At 47.1% G+C, this 22760-nt stretch overlaps 1 protein-coding gene across 7 annotated transcripts in view; it reads left to right on the top strand.

Moving 5' to 3' along the window:
* TMEM268 (transmembrane protein 268) overlaps positions 1 to 22760 on the top strand; it is a 35632-nt gene that overhangs the window by 4965 nt on the left and 7907 nt on the right. Inside the window, exons 3-8 of one of the 7 annotated variants that reach the window (XM_074016705.1) lie at positions 7482 to 7591; positions 10019 to 10129; positions 11202 to 11351; positions 18100 to 18210; positions 21686 to 21766; positions 22021 to 22153. In XM_074016705.1, the coding sequence (XP_073872806.1) occupies positions 7482 to 7591; positions 10019 to 10129; positions 11202 to 11351; positions 18100 to 18210; positions 21686 to 21766; positions 22021 to 22122 (665 nt within the window). In that variant the 3' untranslated portion in view covers positions 22123 to 22153. Of the gene's footprint in view, positions 1 to 7481; positions 7592 to 10018; positions 10130 to 11201; positions 11352 to 18099; positions 18211 to 21685; positions 21767 to 22020; positions 22191 to 22760 lie in introns of those variants that run through there. The other 6 variants (XM_074016706.1, XM_005580962.4, XM_015436798.4 and 3 more) reach the window with 6 other exon arrangements.

Below are 22760 nucleotides of genomic sequence, written 5' to 3'. Positions count from 1 at the left end.
CTTGTTTAGAGACAGGGTGCTCTGTCATGCCGGCTGGAGTGCAGTGGCGTGATCATAGCTCACTGGAGCCTCGAACTCCTGGACTCAAGCAATGCTCCCACCTCAGCCCCCTGAACAGCTGGGATTACAGGCGTGCACTACCACATCCTGCTAATTAAAAATGTTTTTTGTAGAAATGGGGCCTTACTTTGTTGTCCAAGCTGTTTTCAGACTCCTGGCCTCAAGCAGTCCTTTGGCTTTGGCCTCCCAAAATGCTGGGGTTACGGATATGAGGCCCAGAGGTTTTAATTTTTTTTTAAATTTTTTTATTTTTTGAGATGGAATCTCAGTCTGTTGCCCAGGTTGGAATGCAGTGGCATGATCTTGACTGACTGCAATCTCCACCTCCCAAGTTCAAGCAATTCTCCTGCCTCAGCTTCCTGAGTGGCTGGGATTACAGGCACCCACCACCATGCCCAGCTAATTTTTGTATTTTTAGTACAGATGGGATTTCACCATGTTGGTCAGGTTGGTCTCGAATTTCTGACCTCAGGTGATCCGCCCACCTCGGGCTCCCGAAGTGCTGGGATTACAGGCATGAGCCACCACACCTGGCCCCAGATATCTTTTTAAAATACACATTTAGTCCAACCATGTCACTTTCTGCTCAGTGTTTCCCATGGGGCTTAGTGTGAAGACCTGTCAGTATCGGCTTGCAAGGCCTGTCTTCATGTTCTTTGCTGTGCTGTTCTGCCTCAGGACATTTGCACCTGTGTTTCCTTCCGCCTGTTGTGCTTTTCCCCTGCCTCCTTTCTCCTGATGAATTTCTATTCATCCAGCAGACATGGCGGCTCACACCTGTAATTCCAGCACTTTGGGAGACCAAGGCAGGCAGATCACTTTGAGGTCAGGAGTTCAAGGCCAGCCTGGCCAACATAGTAAAACCCTTTCTCTACTAAAAGTACAAAAATCAGCTGGATGTGGTGGCGGGCGCCTGTAGTACCAGCTACTAGGGAGGCTGAGGCAGGATAATCACTTGAACCGGAGAGGCAGAGGCAGTGAACCAAGATCGCACCACTGGACTCCAGTTTGGGTGACAGAGTGAGACTCCATCTCAAAAAAAAAAAAAAAAAAGGAATTTCCATTCATCCTTCAGAACTTAGTTCAAATATCCCTTCCTTTTTTTTTTTTTTTTTTTTTTTTTTTTGAGACGGAGTCTGGCTCTGTCGCCCAGGCTGGAGTACAGTGGCCGGATCTCAGCTCACTGCAAGCTCCGCCTCCCAGGTTCACGCCATCTCCTGCCTCAGCCTCCCGCGTAGCTGGGACTACAGGCGCCCGCCACCTCGCCCGGCTAATTTTTTTTTGTATTTTTTAGTAGAGACGGGGTTTCACTGGGTTATCCAGGATGGTCTCGATCTCCTGACCTCATGATCCACCCGTCTCGGCCTCCCAAAGTGCTGGGATTACAGGCTTGAGCCACCGCGCCCGGCCAATCCCTTCCTTGAAGAATCTTCCTGGTGGCTCAGTCGAAGTCAGGACCCTCTGATATATTCCTGTTTCTCCCTCTAGCATTTATCATAGTCTGTAAATAATTATGTATAAAGTGTTGAAGTCTGGCTTCTTCACTAGAGTGTAAGCTCCCTGAAGGAAGTGGTTTCTGTCTTTTTCATCCCTGTATCTACTGTACCTAGCACAGACCTTGGCCCATAGTAGATGCTCAATTTAAATATTTTGTTGAATGAAAGAATTAATGAGTAGCTGGATATGGGCAAGGGGAAACAGCATCCAGAATTGTGGGGGTCCACAGGAATGTGGAGGGTTTTTTAGAGACTTTGAAATTTGACTGCTTAAAAACAAAGGCTTCTTTTATTACTACTGTTGTTAGGAAAGCACTGTGTGTGTATATACGTAAGGAAAGCAGTGTGTACACAATAGTAGGACAAGATGGAATGAAATAATTTTTCTATCAGAACTTTGAAGACATTGCTTCACTGATTTTTGGCACATCGGTTCTTGTTCCTTTGTAGGAAGCTGCTGCCCCCTCTGTGCTTGCATGCACACGCACACACGCACACACAGACACACACATTTTTCTTTGGTAGCTTTTCTTAGCTTAGGTGTAAAAACAAGTATTTTTAAGTGGAGGACTTGCTGTTCTCACTGTAAGGAACAGATGAGAGCTGGTATTGCAAAGAATCCAGGAACTCTTGGTTGGAAAGGCAAACAAAGACATCCTGAAAGATCTTTGCATTGCTTGGGCAAACATTTAATTCAGTGTACAACGAACTAGACCTGGGAATGGTTCTGAGTCTCCATGCGTGGAGTCCAAATCAAAGCGGAGTTTTCATTCTTCCTGTGGAGTGGAGAGCTGGTCTGAGACTGGATCTGCTTGACTGCCTGCATTTTGTGCACTACCTTCCCTTGTCGCTTCTCGTTCTCACTTTCATTTTCCCTGTTTACAAGGGAGTTTCTTCACTTTTCAGAGGCTCAGTTTTCTTTTCCATGCTGATGGTACTGAGCTTTGGGGGCTCTTGGAGGATGAAATGAAATCATGAATGAAGCCCAAGCGTACTGCCTGGTGCTTAGGAAAGGGCTGCATACCCAGAACCTGTTCTTATTGTCTGCCTTTCTTTTTGTTTTGTCTGGTTTTCCTCATTTGCTTATTTTAAAATTTATTTTCAGGCTGGGCATGGTGGCTCATGCCTGTAATCCAAGCACTTTGGGAGGCCTAGGCGGGTGGATTGGATCACCTGAGGTCAGGAGTTCGAGACCATTCTGGCCAACATGGTGAAACCCTGTCTCTACTAAAAATACAACAATTAGCCAGGTGTGGTGGTGCACACCTGTAATCCCAAGCTACTCAGGAGGCTGAGGCAGGAGAATTACTTGAACCTGGGAGGCAGAGGTTGCAGTGAGCCGAGATTGCACCATTGCACTCCAGCCTTGGTGATAAGAACGAAACTCCATCTCAAAAAAAAAATATTTTTATAGTTTTAGTTACTTACTGATTTTTTTTTGAGACAAGATCTCACTCTGTTGCCCAGGCTGGAATACAGTGGCGTGATTTTGGCTCACTGCAGCCTTGACCTCCCAGGCTCAGGGGATCCTCCCACCCCGGTCTCCCGAGTAGCAGGGACTACAGGCACGTGCCACCACATCTGGCTAATTTTTTGTATCTTTTTGTAGAGGCAGGGTTTTTCACCATGTTGCCCAGGTTGATCTCAAACTCCTGGGCTCAAGTGATCCACTTGCCTCAGCCTCCCAAAGTACTGGGACTACAGGTGTGAGCCACTGTGCCTGGTCAGTTTTATCTTTTCATATTTTATTTTTATGAAGCCACCTTAAATCCTTTCTGGAACAAGGTATGGGAGAGTAAAAACACAAATAAATCAATGTTGCTTGATTTTAATTTTGAGTTGTGGCAAGCTTGCTTTTAAAAACACAAATAAATAAATGTTGCTTGATTATAACTTGAATTGTGACAAGCTTGCTTTTAAATTATGAAAATAGCAGCCAGTTATTTTGTACCCATCTTGTGCTGAGCACTTTATTTTTATCACCTTAATTATCTGTAAAGTCCTCTGCAGTGAATGTGTGCATCCTTTAAGCGAGGAAACAGGTTTAAGTTGCTTCTTCAACTTTACCATGTTAGTAAGAGACCGAGCTCCAGTTTGAACTCGAAAGCTATCTAGCTTGTGTTTTCACCACCTCACCACCTCGCCTCCTTGTTCCTACCACTTCCAAAAAAAAAAAAAAATGAGAGAGAGAGAAAAAGCAAAATAAATGTCTTTTTGGCAGGATGTAGAATTTAGAATTCTTTTTTTTTTTTTTTTTTTGAGAGGGAGTCTGGCTCTGTCGCCCAGGCTGGAGTGCAGTGGCCGGATCTCAGCTCACTGCAAGCTCCGCCTCCCGGGTTTACACCATTCTCCTGCCTCAGCCTCCCGAGTAGCTGGGACTACAGGCGCCCGCCACCTCGCCCGGCTAGTTTTTTTTGTATTTTTTAGTAGAGATGGGGTTTCACCGTGTTAGCCAGGATGGTCTTGATCTCCTGACCTCGTGATCCGCCCGTCTCGGCCTCCCAAAGTGCTGGGATTACAGGCTTGAGCCACCGCGCCCGGCCAGAATTTAGAATTCTATGGAACCCTTGAGATCAGAGATGATATCCCAGGGTATGAAAAAAGAACCTTTTCCTCTCTGGGTGCAGTGGCTCAGACCTGTAATCCCAGCACTTTGGGAGGCTGAGATGGGAAGATTGCTTGAACCCAGGAATTTAAGACGAGGCTGGGCAACATAGTGACCTCGTCTCTACAGAATAAAAAATTAAAAAAAAATTAGCTACATGTGGTGGTGCATGCCTATGAGCCCAGTTACTTGGGAGGCTGAGGTGGGACGATTGCTTGAGCCTTGGGAGGTGGAGGTTGCAGTGAGCTGCGTTAGTGTCACTGCACTCCAGCCTGGGTGACAAGAATGAGATGCTGTCTCAAAAAAAAAAAAAAAATCTTTTCCTAGCTTGTTAATTTGTTTATACACCAAACATGTATTTAATGTGCCTCCTGTTTGTATCAGATCAGGGGATTCAATGATGAACAAACCAATGCGAGAGTGTATAGTCTGGCAGAGAAGATAGATTTTATTCAAGTAATTTCATGCATATGTAATCAAATAATTGCATACATAGGTATTTAGCTTTGGTGAGTATTAAGGAGAAGAGCATCAGTTATGGTAGGTTTAGCAGAGGATTTAATCAGTTAGTAGTTTAGAGTGTCAAGGAGGTCGCTCTGGGGAAAGTGAATCAAGCTGGGATACAAATGATGCATGGGCTGTAACTGGGTGAAGCTAGGTAGACGTGTTCTAGAGAGAGGAACAGCATATGCAAAGGCCCTGGGGTGGGGGAGAACACTGTGTTCAGGGAGTGAAGGAGGCTGGTGTGGTGAGACACAGAACGAGGCTGAGGGGCTCAAGCTGAGTCTGGCGGGAGGCTGGTTTTCCTAAGGGCTGGAAGAACATGGTAACAAGGTTGGCTTTTGCAAAGCACCAGGAAGCTATTGAAAGTTTTACTCAAGGCGTTGGTATCATCTGATCTGCACCCTGGCCACTGTGTGGAAGATGCATCATAGAAGTAAAGGTAGGTTTGCAGCAGAAGCCACTTAGTAGGCTACTGCAGAGGGCCAAGGGAGAGGTGAGGATGCCAGGAGGGCATGGAGTGGACAGATGTTTTGTTTGCCCGGTTGGCAGGACTTGGTGATGCACTGGGGGAGCAGAGAGAGAGAGGGTTGGGATGGGCCAGGAATTTCCAGGAAAGTATAGTGAGTCATTTGGCTTTGAAGATTCAAGTACTGTTCAGAGCTAGACTGGGGTGACAGGTGGTTTGGGCCAGCAGACAACACACTTATGCTTTAATCCCTTCTGTCCTGCCTCATTGTCTAAGCAGCAGCCACAGAGAATATGTCAAAATATCCAGTCCTCAGCAGTGTGTGGCTGAAACCTGGGACCTAGAATCCCAGGGCTGGAATCTTTCCCAACCCCCAGACCTCCTGGCTGCTGACCAGTGGCTCACAGGGCCTTGTACTGTGGTGCAAGGAGATCTCGATCCTTTTGTCCAGTTTCTCTACTTGGAACTGCAGGCGGGTAGGTTTGGCTTCGTGCTGCTGCCATTCCTCCCTGGCCGTGAGGGGTTTTCAGTCCAGACCTTTCTCTCCAGCTGGTCTCATGGTCTGGCTTCATCCCACCCTTGGAGGGCGAGAGCTTTGTAAGCAGTTGGGAGCAGCCTGGTTTGATGCATGTTTTTTGAGGGAATAAACACATATTTTATGCTTTTGACATGCTGAGTGTGTTACAGCCATATGTAGGAGGGATTACCAGTAAGTCAGTGTATTAGTTTTCTATTGCTGCTATAACAAGTTACCTCTAGCATACTGGCTTAAAACCACAGATTTGGGCCAGGTGCAGTGGCTCATGCCTGTAATCCCAGCACTTTGGGAAGCCGAGGCGGGCAGATAACATGAAGCCAGGAGTTTGAGACTAGCCTGGCCAACATGGCGAAACTATGTCTCTACTGAAATACAAAAATTAGCCAGGCACAGTGGTGCATGCCTGTACTCCCAGCTACTTGAGAGGCTGAGGCACAAGAATCACTTGAACCTGGGAGGTGGAGATTGTAGTAAGCTGAGATCGTGTCACTACACTCCAGCCTGAGTGACAGAGAGAGACTCTGTCTCAAAAAAAACAAAAAAACAAAAAAAAACACACAATGATAACAACAACAAAAAAACCAACCACAGATTATTTTATTTATTTATTTATTTATTTATTTAGAGATGGAGTTTCATTCTTGTTGCCCAGGCTGGAGTGCAATGGCGCGATCTCAGCTCACTGCAACCTCCACCTCCCAGGTTCAAGCAATTCTCCTGCCTCAGCTTCCCCAATAGCTGGGATTACAGGCACCCACCACCACGCTTGGCTAATTTTTGTGTTTTTTGTAGAGACAGGGGTTTCACCATATTGGCCAGGCTGGTCTCGAACTCCTGACCTCAGGTGATCCATCTACCTTGGCCTCCTAAAGTGCTGGGATTATAGGCATGAGCCATCGTGCCCAGCTGGATTTGTTATTTCGTAGTTCTGTAAGTTAGAAGTCTGACACTGCTCTCACTGAGCCGAAATCCCCATGTTGGCAGGACTGTTTTTCTTTCTGGACGCTCTGGGGAGAATCCATTTCCTTTCTTTGTCCAGCCCCTTGGGGCCACCCACATTCCCTGGCTCATGGCCCTCTCCCTCCATGGTCAAAGCGATTGATGCCACATGCCTCCTTGCCTTTCATCCATAGTCACATCTCCCTCTGACTCTACTTCTGTCCCCCCCTTCCACATTTAAGGTTCCTTGTGATTTCATGGGGCCCATCCAGATGATTCAGGATAGTCTCCCTATTAAAGGCCAGCTAGTGAGCCCCCTTACTTCCGCCCTTTGCCATGAAAGGCAGTATATTTGCAGGCTCTGGGGATTAGGGTGTGGATGTCTTTGGGGCCATTGTTCTGCCTACTGTGATCAGTGATTTCTTTCTTAGACTCTCTGAGCCTACTGGGAATTTAACTTATTCAGCTGAGCATCCTTTGCAGTGCTGAAATCAAGTTCCACTGCATCACCCCCGCTTAATGTAGTTTTTCATTCTCTGTTTAAATGTTCCTTGTGTTGGGGAGCATTTTTTTGTGGGGACAAAAAATACCTATTCTTTGTGGGGACAGCTTTTGCTCTTGGGAAGTTCTTCCTTATGTGGTCTCACATTGTGGTCCTAGTAGCCTCCTCCCTCTGGCCTTAATTTTGCCTCCTGGGGCTTCCCAGTCAAATCCAGTCCTTCCCTCAGGAGGATTTGAGGATGGCCACAGTGTCCCTCCTTGTTGCGAGGAGGTTCTCATGGCCAGAGACGTGATGCCATCAGGCTTTGGACTCACCCCACAAGCATGGTATGGTTATCACTCAGCCAGATGAAGTTTCTGGTCTGCTTCCAGAGCTCCACAATGGCCAGGTCCTCACTGTTCTCCGGATTGACAATACCTGTGCACCCATCTCCTTCGACCTGGGAGCCGCAGAAGAGCAACTGCAAACCTGGGGCATTCAGGTGAGTGCTGATTTCCTTGAATCCCTACCATTTTCTCTTTCATCCATTCATCCATGTATCTTTTCATCCAGTTATTCACAAAATCTTTATGAAACAGTCTGTGCCAGCTGTCATAGGGCATATAAGGAAGGCGTGTTAGAACTGCTCTCTCTTTCCTCTCTTCCCAATTAATTCACTTAACAAATGTGTATTTTTTGGGTGCCCACTCTGTGCCAGGCACTTAACTGGCTAAACATAATAGAGGTGGACAGGACGCAGATCCCAGCGGGGGAGATGGACGTGTGTGGGAGAAATTGGGACCGTATCATATAAATGCCACAGGAGAGGAATGCATAGGCAGTGAAGACATTCACAGGAGAAAATGAGAAACTTGCCTGGGGGAAGAGGGCAGTGGTTGTGAAAGCTTTGCAGAGGAGCAGATGCTTGATCTGGGATCTTGAATAAATAGGAATATGCTGGGTGGAGAGGAGGAAGGGCATTTTGGGAGAGGGAACTGCATATACCAAGGAAAGTGCATATGAATTCATTAGATAATGATGCAGTACCTTCAAGCATAGTGATTTGAGGCCAGGCTTACAGACCTGTGGAACTGGATACAGATTTAGCTCAGACGCTCACTACCTATGTGACTTTGGGAAGGTGACTTAACCTCTTTGAGCCTCAGTTTTATCATCTATAAATGTGGCTAATATTGATACCTATTACAAAGGGTTTTTGTTAGGATTAAATGCAATAATGCTTGAGGAACCCTGGCATTGTCTCTAGTATATAGTAAATGCTCAATACATTGTAGCTATTATTGTTATGAAGTACCTATATGTATGGGTTTTACTCTTTTCCCAAAGTCCCCAACATGGTCAGGCCTTTCCTGTGCTAGCCAAGGAGGATGAAGGATTAATTACAAATAGGGAAGATATACTGCTAATTTTAGCCTGAAGGTTTTAGAATTTACTTCTCTCTCTCTCTCTCTCTCTTTTTTTTTTTTTTTTTGAGACAGAGTGTTTCTCTGTTGCCCAGGTTGGAGTGCAGTGGCACAATATGGGCTCACTGTAACCTCTGCTTCCTGGGTTCAAGTGATTCTCATGCCTCAGCCTCCCAAGTAGCTGGAACTACAAGCATGTACCACGGCTGGCTAATTTTTGTATTTTTTAGTAGAGACGGGGTTTCACCATGTTGAGCAGGGCTGGTCTCGAACTCCTGATCTCAAGTGATCCGCCCGCATTGGCCTCCCAAAGTGCTGGGATTACAGGTATAAGCCACTGCGCCTGGCAGACAGGGTTTTCTTATGCGTGAACAGTTTACATATTGTTCTACCGTGTTCCTAAATATAATTTTTTTTTCTATTTTATTTAATTAATTAATTAATTTAGTTTTTGAGACAGAGTCTTGCTCTGTGACCCAGGCTGGAGTGCAGCGGTGTGATCTCGGCTCACTGCAACCTCTGCCTCCCGGCTTCAAGCAATTCTCTTGCCTCAGCTTCCCGAGTAGCTGGGATTACAGGCATGTGCTACCACGCCCAGATAATTTTTCTATTTTTAGTAGAGACAGGGTTTCACCATGTTGGCCAGGCTGGTCTCGAACTCCTGACCTTGTGACCCACCTGCTTTGGCCTCCCAAAGTGCTGGGATTACAGGCGTGAGCCACTGCATCTGGCCTTCTTTTTTATTTTTATAAAAAGAGACAGGCTCTTGCTATGTTGCCCAGGCTGGTCTTGAACTCCTAGGCTCAAGCAGTCCGCCCGCCTTGCTCTCCCAAAGTGTTGGGATTACAGGCATGAGACACTGTGCCCAGCCTAAATATAATTTTAATGGTTAAGTTGTGTTTTCTTAGGTCTACTCTCACAGGGCCTTTATATTCTATAGACACTTTTGTTTGAGCAGGAAGATGTGAGTGTTCAGTCTTTTGGACGGCATTAATAGATATTGATATTGCAGTATTGATAATGGCAACTCTATATTGAGTGTTCACTGAGGGACTGGCCCTTTGCTCAGCACAGTACATGTATTATCTCATTTAATATATACCTTAGTTCTACAAAGTGGGTACTTTTATTATGCTTATTTTACAGAGGAGAAAACTGAGGCTCAGAGGAGTGGGGTTACTTGCTCCAGGTCACACAGCACATGAGTGGCAGGGCCAGAGTTTGGGCCCAGGGCTGTCTGACTCTGGGGCCTGTGCCTTAACCATCAGGCTTCTGTGTCTGCTGCAAGGTACTGAGTCTGAGGCTGTATGGATCCTTCTCCAGATGTCGTGATGCCGGTTCTTCCCTGAGCTGAGAGCTGCACCATGTGACTTCCAGTGCTCCAAGCTCCTCATTCTGCCTCTGGGACAGCCCAGAATGTGCCTAATCCCCCTTCCACATGATAGTCACATGAACTGGAAACTGGCTGTCCTGTGGCTAATTGATCTCTTTCCCTGGGTTCCAAGCAGGTCCCGGCCGACCAGTATAGGAGCCTGGCTGAGAGTGCTCTCTTGGAGCCCCAAGTGAGAAGATATATTATCTACAACTCGAGGCCTATGCGGCTGGCCTTTGCTGTGGTAAGGGGGAGGTGGCCCGCACACTGACCCTGCCCTGACAGCTTGTGGCACCACCAAATTCAGCACCGTGTCTTGGAGACTGCTGGTGTGGGTCAGAGGCTTGGGGGCTGTTGGCCCAGGTGCCTGGAAACGAGCAGCACGTATGGACATTGATTTGGGATCAGCGGAAATTTATGGGAGAGAGTTGTAACCAGGTCCTTGCATAAAGGATGGGAGTCAGGGTTTACTGTGGGCAGAACTTGGGATTGGAAGTCTGCAGATCCACCCAGGCTCTGGACTCAATGTCTGGCTTTGGCCAAGATTTTCCTCCTCTCCGGAACTTGGTTTCCCCATCTGCTCCACAGATGGGTTATTTCAGCTCTATGTGTGTGTGTATACACATCTGTATATATAATGTAAAAAATATACATCTTCATATTGATACATATAAACACTGACATACATAAATGACAGAGCCAGAATTTAAATCCAGGTAGTCTGGTTTCAGTGTCTGTGCTCAGAAGCACTGTGATTTGCTGCTGTTTTGTATGTATAAATGGTCAGATAGCACACCTGACTCCCAGGTCCCATTTCCAGGGAGAAGGGAAAAGGGTGGGAACCAGCATTGATTCATTACCTGGTGAGTGCTGGGCTGCTACTTATGTGACCTTGTTAACCCTTATTACAATGCTGTGAAATAGGTGTTATTATCCCCATTTTACCGATGAGGAAACTGAGACTTAGAGGAGTTATACATTGTCCAAAGCCATGTAGTAGTTGAAGGATCATTGTGGTCTTTGAACTGATATTTGTCTCACTTTGGATACACCTGTGTTTTTCTGTTTTATTTAAAATTAAGGTAAACAAGGATTAGGGGTAGCTGCTAACCCTTTTTGTCTATTTTTTGCTTATGAACAAGGAACATGAGCTCATTCTCACAGACCTAGATGTCCGTATCACTCTCTTACTGGTGCTGTGAGCTGTCTGAATCCAAGGAGGGTGTCAGTAGTGTCTGAAGGGTGTCCGTTTGAATGGAGCTGCTTTATGTGAGGACTGAAGTTCCTGACCATGATCTCTGTCTGGCGTCTTGCAGGTTTTCTACGTGGTGGTGTGGGCTAATATCTACTCTACCAGTCAGATGTTTGCCTTAGGGAACCACTGGGCTGGCATGCTGCTCGTGACCCTGGCCGCGGTGAGCCTGACCCTGACTCTTGTGCTGGTCTTTGAGAGACAGCAGAAGAAGGTGAGATGTCTGGAGATCCCTGCCATGCTCCCTCCAGAAGGGCGGTGCAGGCGTGAGAATCAGGTTTTTCTCTTTTGCCTCCCTCAAAGAATTTCCCTGGCCATGAAAATTCACACTAGCCCATAAGCCCAGTGACTAAAAGAAATCAAATCGTATATGTGATTGTCCTCTCTGCTTTTTCTGTCTAATCCCTGTGGATTGTTTTTCTGGAAGCAAGCTGTGTTTTGAGAATGTGGGAGGAGGGCACTAATAGCCCATATCCTGACAGTACTTTAGTTAACTGAGCCCTTTCATGCACTTCCTCCCACTGGGTGCTCACAACAGCCCTGTGAACAAGGGAGGGTTACTGAACCCACCCTGCAGCACAAGGTGCCTGAAGTTGACCTCTGGGGAGAGGTAATTTATGTTATTCCCTCCTGTGACGGGCAGATGCCGACCTGGTGCTCTATTGACAGTCATGTCTCTAATCCCAGCAATGACCTTTGAGGCAAGGTGGGTGGTCTGAGAGTTAGGTAACTTGTCCTGGATCCCACTGTTAGTGACAGAGCCAGGGTTCAAACCCTGAGCCTTCTGGTTCCTGATCATGTTTAGAAAGGAGGTGGATACTTCCAGCTTGATGTATGATTTTAATTGTATTCTGTCTCTTCAGTGTCTGTCTTTTGATATGTAGTGAGCACATCATATGTAGTAGGTCCTCTGTTAAATGCTTAACACATTAACTCATTAAATCCCGTGACATTAAATCTGGGTAGACGCTGTTACACTTCTTTTGCAGTTGAGGAACCCTAGATTCAGGCTCAAAGAGTAGCCCCGGCCATGCTTCTAATAAATGCCAGAGTTGGAAATCAAGGCTAGGGCCTCAGATTCCAAGCCATGTTCTTAGTCACTACACTAGAGAAAACTGTTGGTTTCCTTTCCTTTCCTTTCCTTTCCTTTCCTTTCCTTTCCTTTCCTTTCCTTTTTTTCTCTTTCTCTCTTTCTCTCCCCTTCCTTCCTTCCTTCCTTCCTTCCTTCCTTCCTTCCTTCCTTCCTTCCTTCCTTCCTTCCTTCTTTCCCTTTCTTTCTTTCTTTCTTTCTTTCTTTCTTTCTTTCTTTCTTTCTTTCTTTCTTTCTTTCTTTCTTTCTTTCTTTCTTTCTTCCTTTCTTTCTTTCTTTCTTTCTTTCTCTCCTTCTTTCTTTCCTTTCTTCCTCTCTTTCTCTCTTTGTTTCGACAGAGTTTCGCTCTTGTTGCCCAGGCTGAAGTGCAGTGGCGCAATCTTGGCTCACTGCAAACTCTGCCTCCTGGGTTCAAGTGATTCTCCTGCCTCAGCCTCCCGAGTAGCTGGGATTACAGGCACGTGCCACCACACCCAGCTAATTTTGTATTTTTAGTAAAGATGGGGTTTCTCCATGTTGGTTAGGCTGGTCTCGAGCTCCCAACCTTAGGTGATCTGCCTGCCTCAGCCTCCCAAAGTGTTGGGATTACAGGCATGAGCCACCGCGCCCGGCCCAAAACTGTTGGTTTTCTATAGCTGCTGTAACAAATTATCATGAACTTAGTGAATTAAAACAACAACAATTTATTATCTTCCAGTTCTGTAGGTTAGATATTTGACATAGGTCTCACTGGGCTAAAATCTAGGTACAGGCAGGGCTGCTTCCTTCTGAAGGCTCTGGGGGAGAATCTGTTTTCTTGCTTGTTTAGCTTCTAGTGGTCCTCTGCATTCGTTGGCTGGTGATCCCTTTCTTCATCTTCAAAGCCAGCAATGGCAGATCTAGTCTTTTTTGCATCTCCTTCTCTGGCTCTTTTGCCTCCCTCTTTTACTTTTAAGGACCCTTGTGATTACCCTGGGCCAGCTGGGTAATCTCAGATAATCTCCTAATTTTAAGGTCAGCTGATTAACAACATAAAGTTCATCAGCGGCTTTAACTCCCCTTTGCTGTGTAGCAACATTCGCACCGGTTCTGGGGAATAGGATTTAGACATCTTTGGGGACCATTTCTTTGCTACTGCACCTATGTTGTCTTTCCACCTACTTGGGAAGTTCCTGTTCCTCCGAACCCTGATCCCTGGCACAGTGCTGGACTCTGATCTTGCCTGACTCAGAAAGGGAGGGCAGGATGTTGGGAAATGTAAATCAGCATTTGGGGTGTGAATTCCACTTAGTGCGTGTGTTCACGGAGACACATGGGAACTTTATGGTGCACTCATTCTGAAAGGATCTTTGTTGGGCTTTGCCATGAGACTGATAAAGTAATGCTGCTCTTGGGGTCTGTTGAAACTTTCATGGCCCTTGTGTTTGACCTATAAAAAATAAATAGAGCTGGCTACTCCTGCAGCAAGAACTTTGTCTCGGGGAGGGGAAGAAGCAAAGTGCTTTGTTTTATTTAGCAGGAGCAAGCAAAAAAGATTGGCACCTGACAGGTGCTTCAAGGATGCGGATGTAATTCACATGGTGGAGGGAATGCCTGCTTTGGCTCTCTGCCTCTGTCTCTTCTTTCCTCCTTTTATTCAGCCGGTATTTATGAAGCCCTTGATAGTACCAGGACCTTGTCCACGGCCACACAGCCAGGAAACAGCAGAGCTGGGCTTTGGTCCAGGACTAACACTATTGAATTTACTGTCCCAACTATATATATATATATCCTTCCATCCGTCTGCCTGTCTGTCTGTCTCTCTCTCTCTATCTATCTCCATCCATCCATCCATCCATCCATCTGTGCATCCATCTATTCATCCATCCATCCATCCATCCATCCATCCATCCATGCATCTATCTATCTATCTGTCCATCTATCCATCCATCCATGCATCCATCCATCCATCCATCCATCCATCCATCCATCCATCCATGCATCCATGCATCTATCTATCCATCCATCCATCCATCCATCCATCCATCCATGCATCCATCTATCTATCCATCCATCCATCCATGCATCTATCTATCCATCCATCCATGCATCTATCCATCCATCCATCCATGCATCATCTATCTATCCATCCATCCATCCATCCATCCATCCATCCATCCATCCATCCATCTATGCATCCATCTATCTATCCATCCATCCCTCCATCCATCCATCCATCCATGCATCTATCCATCCATCCATCCATCCATCCATCCATCCATCCATCCATCCATCCATCCATGGATCTATCTATCATTATCTATCTATCTATCTATCTATCTATCTATCTATCTATCTATCTATCCATCCATCCATCCATCCATCCATCCATCCATCCATCCATCCAAGACAGGGTTTTACTCTGTGCCCGGCACAGATCCCAGAAAATGAGCAAGGCTTATGTGCAGCATGGAGTCCCAGGTGCATCCTGGCAATGCCATCATCACTGCCCATTTAGGAGACTCCTTCTTTTCTTCCTAATAATGTCCATCATTTCATGAGCACCTATTGTGTGCTGTATGCTTGGGGCTTCACGTCTGTGCTCAACAACAACCTTATAAGGAGGCAGGATACCTCCATCATTTGCTAGCTCTGCAACTTGGGGTGAATTATTTAATCTATCAGGGCCTCAGTTTCCTCATCTAGAAAATGAGATAATAATTTTAGCTCCCTCATAGGATTATTGTGAGAATTAAATGACTTAGACACACAAAGTGTTTATAATAGTACCTGGTGTAAAGTAAATGCTTTGTAAGTATTAACTGTTATTAACTCTGTTTGCCAGTGAGGAAATGGGAGTTCAGTAAGGTTAAGTAGTCAGTCCATGGCCACACAGCCCTTCTCGGGTCTTCTTTTGGGTCTCAGCTCCAGGACCTCCTCGTCCTCGGATCCCTTGTCACTCAGGACTATGCAGATCCCCTCTTCCTGGCCATTGTCACTCTTACTGTTAGCATCCTCCCTGTGTTGTTACTTGGTGTCCTTGAGAGCCTCAATGTCTTGCATAACTGTCTTGTTTTCCCTTTGGTGTACTGTTAGCCTTTCTCAGGATTGGAAGGTTTGGGCCGGGCATTGTGGCTCACACTTACAATCCCAGTACTTTGGGAGGCTGAGGTGGGAGGATCACTTGGGCCCAGGAGTTTGAGACCAGGCTAGGCAATATTGTGAGACTCTGTCTCTACAAAAAATGAAATCAGCGGGGTGTGGTGGTACATGCCCATAGTCCTAGAAGGCTGAGGCGGGAGGATCGCTTGAGCCTAGGAGTTCAAGGCTGCAGTGAGTTGTGATGGCGCCATTGTACTCCAGCCTGGGTGACAGAGCGAGACCCTGCCTCAGAAAAATAAAAAATAAATAAAATAACAAAAATAAATAAAATTAAATTAAAAAAAGATTGGAAGGTTTGTAAAGGCAGGCAAGTCCCGGCCTTGTAGAGTATAGCACATTGCTAGGACACATGAGAAGTTCCAAGTTCCTACAAATATTTATTTGTGGCTAATATGGCACAGTAAAAACATGATGATTTAAATTCACTGTCATCCTCACTGTGAAATTATCAGCTGATATGTGTTAAGTGTTCAATTCTTTCAATTATTCTACATGGATTAACTCATTTCATCCTTTTTATACCCCTCTGAGGTAAAGGCATTATTATCTCCATTTAGGGGTATGAAGATGGAGACAGAGAGATGTTTAGTAATTTGCCCAAGGTTTTATGGGCAGTGAGAGATAGAGTTAGGAATTGAACTGTTGGTGATGTGGATTTCTAAAAGGAAGAAATCCACATCAAATCCAAATCCACATCCAAATCTCCTTACTACAGATCTAGGCAAAACAAAATCTAATTATTCCTCAATTTTCATAGTAGAGGCATTCCTGGAAAACTCAGTGTATATTAAACTCATGCAAATAATCACTTTAAGTGGCTGGGCATGGTGGTTCATGTCTGTAATCCCAGCACTTTGGGAGACTGAGTTGGGAGAATTGCTTGAACCTAGGAGTTTGAGACCAGCCTGGGCAACATAGTGAGACCCCATCTCTACAAAAATTTTAAAAATTAGCTGAGTGTGGTGGCATGCATGTGTGGTCCCAGCTGCTTGGGAGGCTGAGGCAGGAAGATCTGAGCCCAGGAGGTCAAGGCTGCAGTGAGCTGTGATCGAACCACTGCACTCCAACCTGGGTGACAGAATGAGACTAGGTTTCCCCTCCAAAAAAATCACTTTAGGTATAAATGTAAACTGGAGTTATGTTTGCCAACCAGATAATTCTAAGTAGATTTTTTTTATCTGTATGTATACTCAGTGGGACATTTGGAGTCCAGGCAGCCCAGGGGACAGTCTTGAACGTGCAGAATGGTTTCTAATAGGACATGTCTTTCAGTGGAAGGCATGGGTTTAGTACGCCTGGCCCTCCTCCACTAACTGCCGGCATTGTCCATCCAATCCCTGTGACAACCAAAGCGTCCTTCTTGCATTTCCAGAATCTCCCTTACAGGGTGCTGCCCCTTTTGAGAACTATTATTCTTGATCAGGCTCTCTTCTAACTGCGTCTGAAAGTCCTCTTGTGCTCACTTCCCCAAACCAGCATTTGAGGTCCCCTTGTCCCTTCTCTTCTCCCGCACCTGTTTAGCATCCACTTTTCCAGCTGAACGTGTGGCATCCGTTGGTTTGGGTGGGAGAGCAGGAAGCTGATTCCCAGAGACCCTCCTGAGGACCAGGCGCTGTGTTAGATACTTTAAAGTAGGTGCTTTCTAGATGGAGCGAGTGCTTCACTTACACAACAGATTTAATGTGTCAGCTCAAACAGATCAAACCCATCTCATCTCCCATCTTCCGCAAATATCTTATGCACCTTGACAGAGTCCCAGGCCCTAGGTTAAGTACATCACACACAATCTCAGTGAAGTCTCACTCCATTCCTAGGAGGCTGAGACATTCTTTTATTCTACAACTGAAGAAAATAAGGTTCAGGGAAGGGACATGCCTTGTCCAGGGTCATATAGCCAGGAAGCAGCAGAGCTGAGCTTTATGCCAGGGCCGTCTGACACTATTGGATTTACTGTTCCAACTATCCCCCATCTCATTTTATTTTTCTTTCCTTATTTTTAAGAGATAGAGTCTCACTCTGTCACCTAGGCTGGAGTGCAGTGGCACAATCATAGCTTACTATAACCTCACACTCCTGGGCTCAAGTGATCCTCTCGCCTCACTCTCCCAAGTAATTGGGACTACAGGTGGATGCTACCGTACCTAGCAAATTTTTTTTTTTTTTTTGAGATGGAGTCTCGCTCTGTTGCCCAGGCTGGAGTGCAGTGGCATGATCTCTGCTCACTGTACCTCCGCCTCCTGGGTTCAAGCAATTCTGCTGCCTCAGCCTCCCGAATAGCTGGGACTTCAGGCGTGCATCACCACGCCCAGCTCATTTTTGTATTATTAGTAGAGACGGGGTTTCACCATGTTGGCCAGGCTGGTCTCGAACTGCTGACCTTGTGATCCACCTGCCTCGGCCTCCCAAAGTGCTGGGATTACAGGCGTGAACCACTGCGCCTGGCCCCACCTAGTTAATTTTTAAACAATTTTTTATAGAGACGGCATCTCGCTACATTGTCCAGGCTGGCCTCAAACCCCCGTTTTCAAGAAATTCTCCTGCCTTAGTCTCTCAAAGCACTGGGATCACAGGCATGAGTCACTGCACCTGCCTCCACCCCAGCCCATTTAATAGGGGAGGAAATGGGACAGTCCTGAGGGTGGGGATTGTCCCTTGGCATCTAGGGGTGGGATGGTGTGTTTCTACTGCCCAGAGCCCGGGAGTTCCCCAGTAGCGTGGAGGTCTGGTGATGGGCCTGGCATTTGTCTTACAGGCCAACACCAATACGGACCTGAGGCTGGCAGCTGCCAATGGAGCCCTCCTGAGACATCGGGTGCTGCTGGGGGTGACAGACACGGTGGAAGGATGCCAGAGTGTGATTCAGGTGCTGTGTCTCATAGTGACCTCTTCCTGATGGCCCAGTTTTACGTTGGGCTAATGGAGAGCAGTGGCCTCATGTTCTCCCAACCTGCACAGTGTCTGCAGTAGTCTGCTAATGAGATGGCTGTCGGCAGCCCTTTCCTTCCTCCCTGCCCTGGTGTTTCTTCCTCAAGACACCTTCTCTGTTTTGTAACCAGTGGCCTGGAACCTCCACGTGGCAGGGCTGGAAGGGAAGCGCAGATAGCGCCCAAACCTTGCTGCTCACCTGGCATTTATTCAGCAGACAGACGGAGCCTCCTATGTGCTGTGCCCTCGGTTGGACACTGACGACATTGAGGGGCCCATACAAGGTCCCTGTCCTGGCAGAGGATGACAGGCATACAGTGAGATAGTCCACAGTAGCCTCTCTGGCCTTATAGCAAAGGGACAGCCCCCGACAAGGCTGAGAGGCAAGGTACACAGGGTCCCTTTGAAGGGCTGCACGGAGCTGACCATGGCTGGGGCTACACCAGAGTGACACAGCGGGGAGAGATGAGGCCGGAGAGGCAGGTCAGATGCTGAAGGCCTTGTCTGCCTGGCTTGGTCATTCTCTTTGCCCCAAAGGTTGTGGGGAGATCTCAAAGTGACTAGTATGGAGTCGCAGGGTGGGTCGGAACACAGTTAGGGCAGATCTCCTGATCCTGGCTGAACTCTCCTGTTCCTCCATCCATGCCTGATCTACCCGGTGGAATAGCAAAACCTCCTCGGCACCACATCTGCCTTCTCACCAGTCTTTGCCCCTTGCCTGGTGGGAGCCCAGGGGTAGGTGTGCACGGGGGACCTGGGAAGAGGCTCCTCACGCACCTGCCTCAGTTACTCCATGAATGTTTATTGAGAGCCTATTATGTACCAGGCACTGTCCCAGGGATTGAGGCTGCAGCAGAGAACACATGCAGGTCCCTATGTTTGTGGAACCTATCACACCCGAGATGGTGTAGATATAAGATGATCTTGCCTAACATTGGAGTGAAGCAGATGGCATCACAAGATTCTCGGCAGTTCAAGTGTGACATTGTAGACTGGGAGCTCCTGGAATGTGGGGGTCCTTTTTAGCCTCGTTTATCTTCCAATCTCCTTTATCCATTGGTATGCAGAGTGACTTGGCATGTGTTAGATGAATGCGTGGATGGATAGATGACTAAAGAATGGGCTGCGGCCGGGCGCGGTGGCTCAAGCCTGTAATCCCAGCACTTTGGGAGGCCGAGACGGGCGGATCACGAGGTCAGGAGATCGAGACCATCCTGGCTAACACGGTGAAACCCCTTCTCTACTAAAAAAATACAAAAAAAACTAGCCGGGCGAGGTGGCGGGCGCCTGTAGTCCCAGCTACTGAGGAGGCTGAGGCAGGAGAATCGTAAACCCGGGAGGCGGAGCTTGCAGTGAGCTGAGATCCGGCCACTGCACTCCAGCCTGGGCGACAGAGCGAGACTCCGTCTCAAAAAAAAAAAAAAAAAAAGAATGGGCTGGGCGTGGTGGCTCACGTCTGTAATCCCAGCACTTTGGGAGGCTGAGGCGGGTGGATTGCCTGAACTCAGGAGTTTGAAACCAGCCTGGGCAACATGGTGAAACCCTGTCTCTACTAAAAATACAAAATAATTAGCAGGGCATGGCAGCATGCACCTGTAGTCCCAGCTACTTTGGAGGCTGAGGCAGGAGAATCACTTGAACCCAGGAGGTGGAGGTTGCAGTGAGCCGAGATCGTGCCACTACACTCCACACTCCAGCCTGGGCAACAGAGCGAGACTCTGTCCCCCCCCCCAAAAAAAAAAAAAAAAGAATGGACACATCATCTGGGCACAGTGGCTCATACCTGTAATCCTAGCACTTTGAGACGCTGAGGCAGGTGGATTGCTTGAATCTAAGAGTCAACACAAGCCTGGGCAACATGGCAAACTGTTTCTACAAAGAGTACAAAAACTAACTGGGCATAGTGTCGCATGCCTATAGTCCCAGCCACTTGGGAGGCTGAGGTGGGAGGATCACCTGAGCACGGGAGGTCAAGGCTGCAGTGAACTGTGATCCCACCACTGCACTCCAGCCTGGCTGCCAGAGTGAGACCCTGTCTCAAAAAAAAAAAAAAAAAAAAAAAAAAATGGACACATCTTTTTAGGCAACTGGATTCTTTCGGTTTCAAAATAGTGTCTTGGGATAAGATGATACACTATCTGGGATGTCCTTCTGTCCTTCAGATTCCCTGGGGGGTGCAGTGGAGGTGGGGGTGTTGGGGATGGGTACCAAGTGAGGATGAAGATGAAACAAGAGTGGTCATGAGGTGACCGAACAGTTGCAGCAGGAGGATGGGTTGCTGTCATCTACTTCCGTATATGCTTGGAAATTTTCATAGTAAAAAGCTTTAAAGGAATCATTTGAGAAATCCTCCCTTGTGGGTAAGACATTGGGAGAATAGTTGGCAAGAAGGCTGTGACTTTGGGCCTCATGGGTCAGTCATTAAGAGGAAGGAGGTCTGGGAACCAGAGAAGGTGGCCAGTGGATGGGAGTTTGGGACAAGGGCCACCAGTTTCTCTGAGAATTTCAATTAGGATGTGCAGCAGCTGTGGTCTTGACAGGATGTTGTAACATGAACGTGGAGGATTTCGGTCTGGTTAAGTTTAGCCTGGCTGGCCCCTGGGGTGGAAGGGGAGGCACAGATGGGGTACGGACTTCTCACCCTGCTTCTCTCCCCACAAGCACCCAGGTTGATTACCTCAGACCTGGTTGTGGGCTGCAGGTGTCAGCTCTGAAGGGTTTCACTCATTTGCATGTTCACGCCCCGCCCATTGAGGATGAAGGTGGCCTCAGGTGGACAGGTGATGTCCAGGAGGGTTCAGAGTCTGTCTGGGATGCTCGGCAGCTTGTGGGAAATGGAGCCACAGCCATTTTAAACAGGGTTTAACTTTTTCTCTTTTCCTTTCCTTTCTCTTTCCCTTTCCCTTTCCCTTTCCTTTTTCTTGAGACAGAGTCTTGCTCTGTCACCCAGGATGGAGTGCAGTGGTACAATCTTGGCTTACTGCAACCTCCACCTCCTGGGTTCAAGCGATTCTTGTGCCTCAGGCTCCTGAGTAGCTGGGATTACAGGCGTCCACCACCACACCAGCTATTTTTTTGTATTTTTTGTAGAGATAGCGATTTCACCATGTTGGCCAGGCTGGTCTTGAACTCCTGGCCTCAAGTGATCTGCCTGCCTCGGCCTCCCACAGTGCTGGGATTACAGGTGTGAGCCACTGCATCTGGCCTAGGGTTTGACCTTTTCTAAACCTGCACACAAAGCCATTTTTCTACCAACCATGCAAGTGAGATGTGGTCGTGGTGTGGAACTCTGGGAGGGAGCCAAATGGCACGTTCCTGCCAGACAGCAGGCTAAATAGGACTGTCTCAGGGAGGGGGAATTCAGGGTTGGGCTGGCTTTGAGCCACAGTGGTCACTGCTGCTTCTCCCTACAGCTTTGGTTTGTCTACTTCGACCTGGAGAACTGTGTGCAGTTTTTGTCTGATCATGTTCAAGAAATGAAGACTAGCCAAGAGGTAAGATATCTTCAGTGAAAAAGCAAAACAAAGCAAAAGCCAGGAGGCCAAGTTGTATCGATTGCATTATCTTAAGGGTGGGAAAATGTCTAAGAAAAAGTTACTTGGAAGAATACCTACGAGCAATCAGTGCTTGTTTTTGCCTAGGGAATTATGGCTGCTTTTCTGCTTCTTTTTAACTCATTGCTTCTTCCACATTTCCTATGGTGAGCATATATTTCTTTTCTTTTTTTTTTTTTTCGTTTCTGAGACAGAGTTTCACTCAGTTGCCCAGGCTGGAGTGCAGTAGAACGATCTCGGCTCGCTGCAACCTTCGCCCCCTGGGTTCAAGCGATTCTCCTGCCTCAGCCTCCTGAGTAGCTGGAATTACAGGTGCCTGCCATCACACCTGGCTAATTTCTTGTATTTTTAGTAGAGACGGGGTTTCACCATGTTGGCCAGGCTGGTCTTGAATTGACGTCGGGTAATCCATCTGCCTTGGCCTCCCAAAGTGCTGGGATTACAGGTGTGAGCTACCGCGCCCAGCCATATATTTCTTTATAATTATAATACTAATAATAAATTTTGGTGGATCCCAAAGTATCATGCATTGAGGCAACTTTTACTTGTTCACAGTGCCTTTCTACCATTTATTAAGAAAACCAGAGGGATCTTGCTCTGCTTCTGCAGAGGAGGAAACAGTCTCCAGGATGACCTATTACCGGCCTGTGGTCATAAAGCTGGCTAGTGATGCCCAGGTTTGGAGGCCAGGCCTCCTGTCGCTGAAGCCTGGACTCCTTCTCTAGGATCAGCCTTTTCTGAGCCCCGGCTGCAGTGGGTCTTGAAGTCAGAGTTGTAACTTAGCCCTGAATCTGGCTCATTAGTTCCTATGTGGCCGCAGGCAGGGCTTTGAGTCTCAGTTTATTCATTTGCAACATATGGATAAAGATACCCACATCCCAGGCTGTTTTGAGCAAGTGAGGGCATGAAAGGAAAGGCATTTGTTTATTTGTTT

Source organism: Macaca fascicularis, chromosome 15 (assembly GCF_037993035.2).
Source record: "Macaca fascicularis isolate 582-1 chromosome 15, T2T-MFA8v1.1".
NCBI classification, from domain to species: domain Eukaryota; kingdom Metazoa; phylum Chordata; class Mammalia; order Primates; family Cercopithecidae; genus Macaca; species Macaca fascicularis.
The sequence above is the reverse complement of the archived record's forward strand: the minus strand, read 5'-3'. Positions and strand labels throughout refer to the sequence as shown.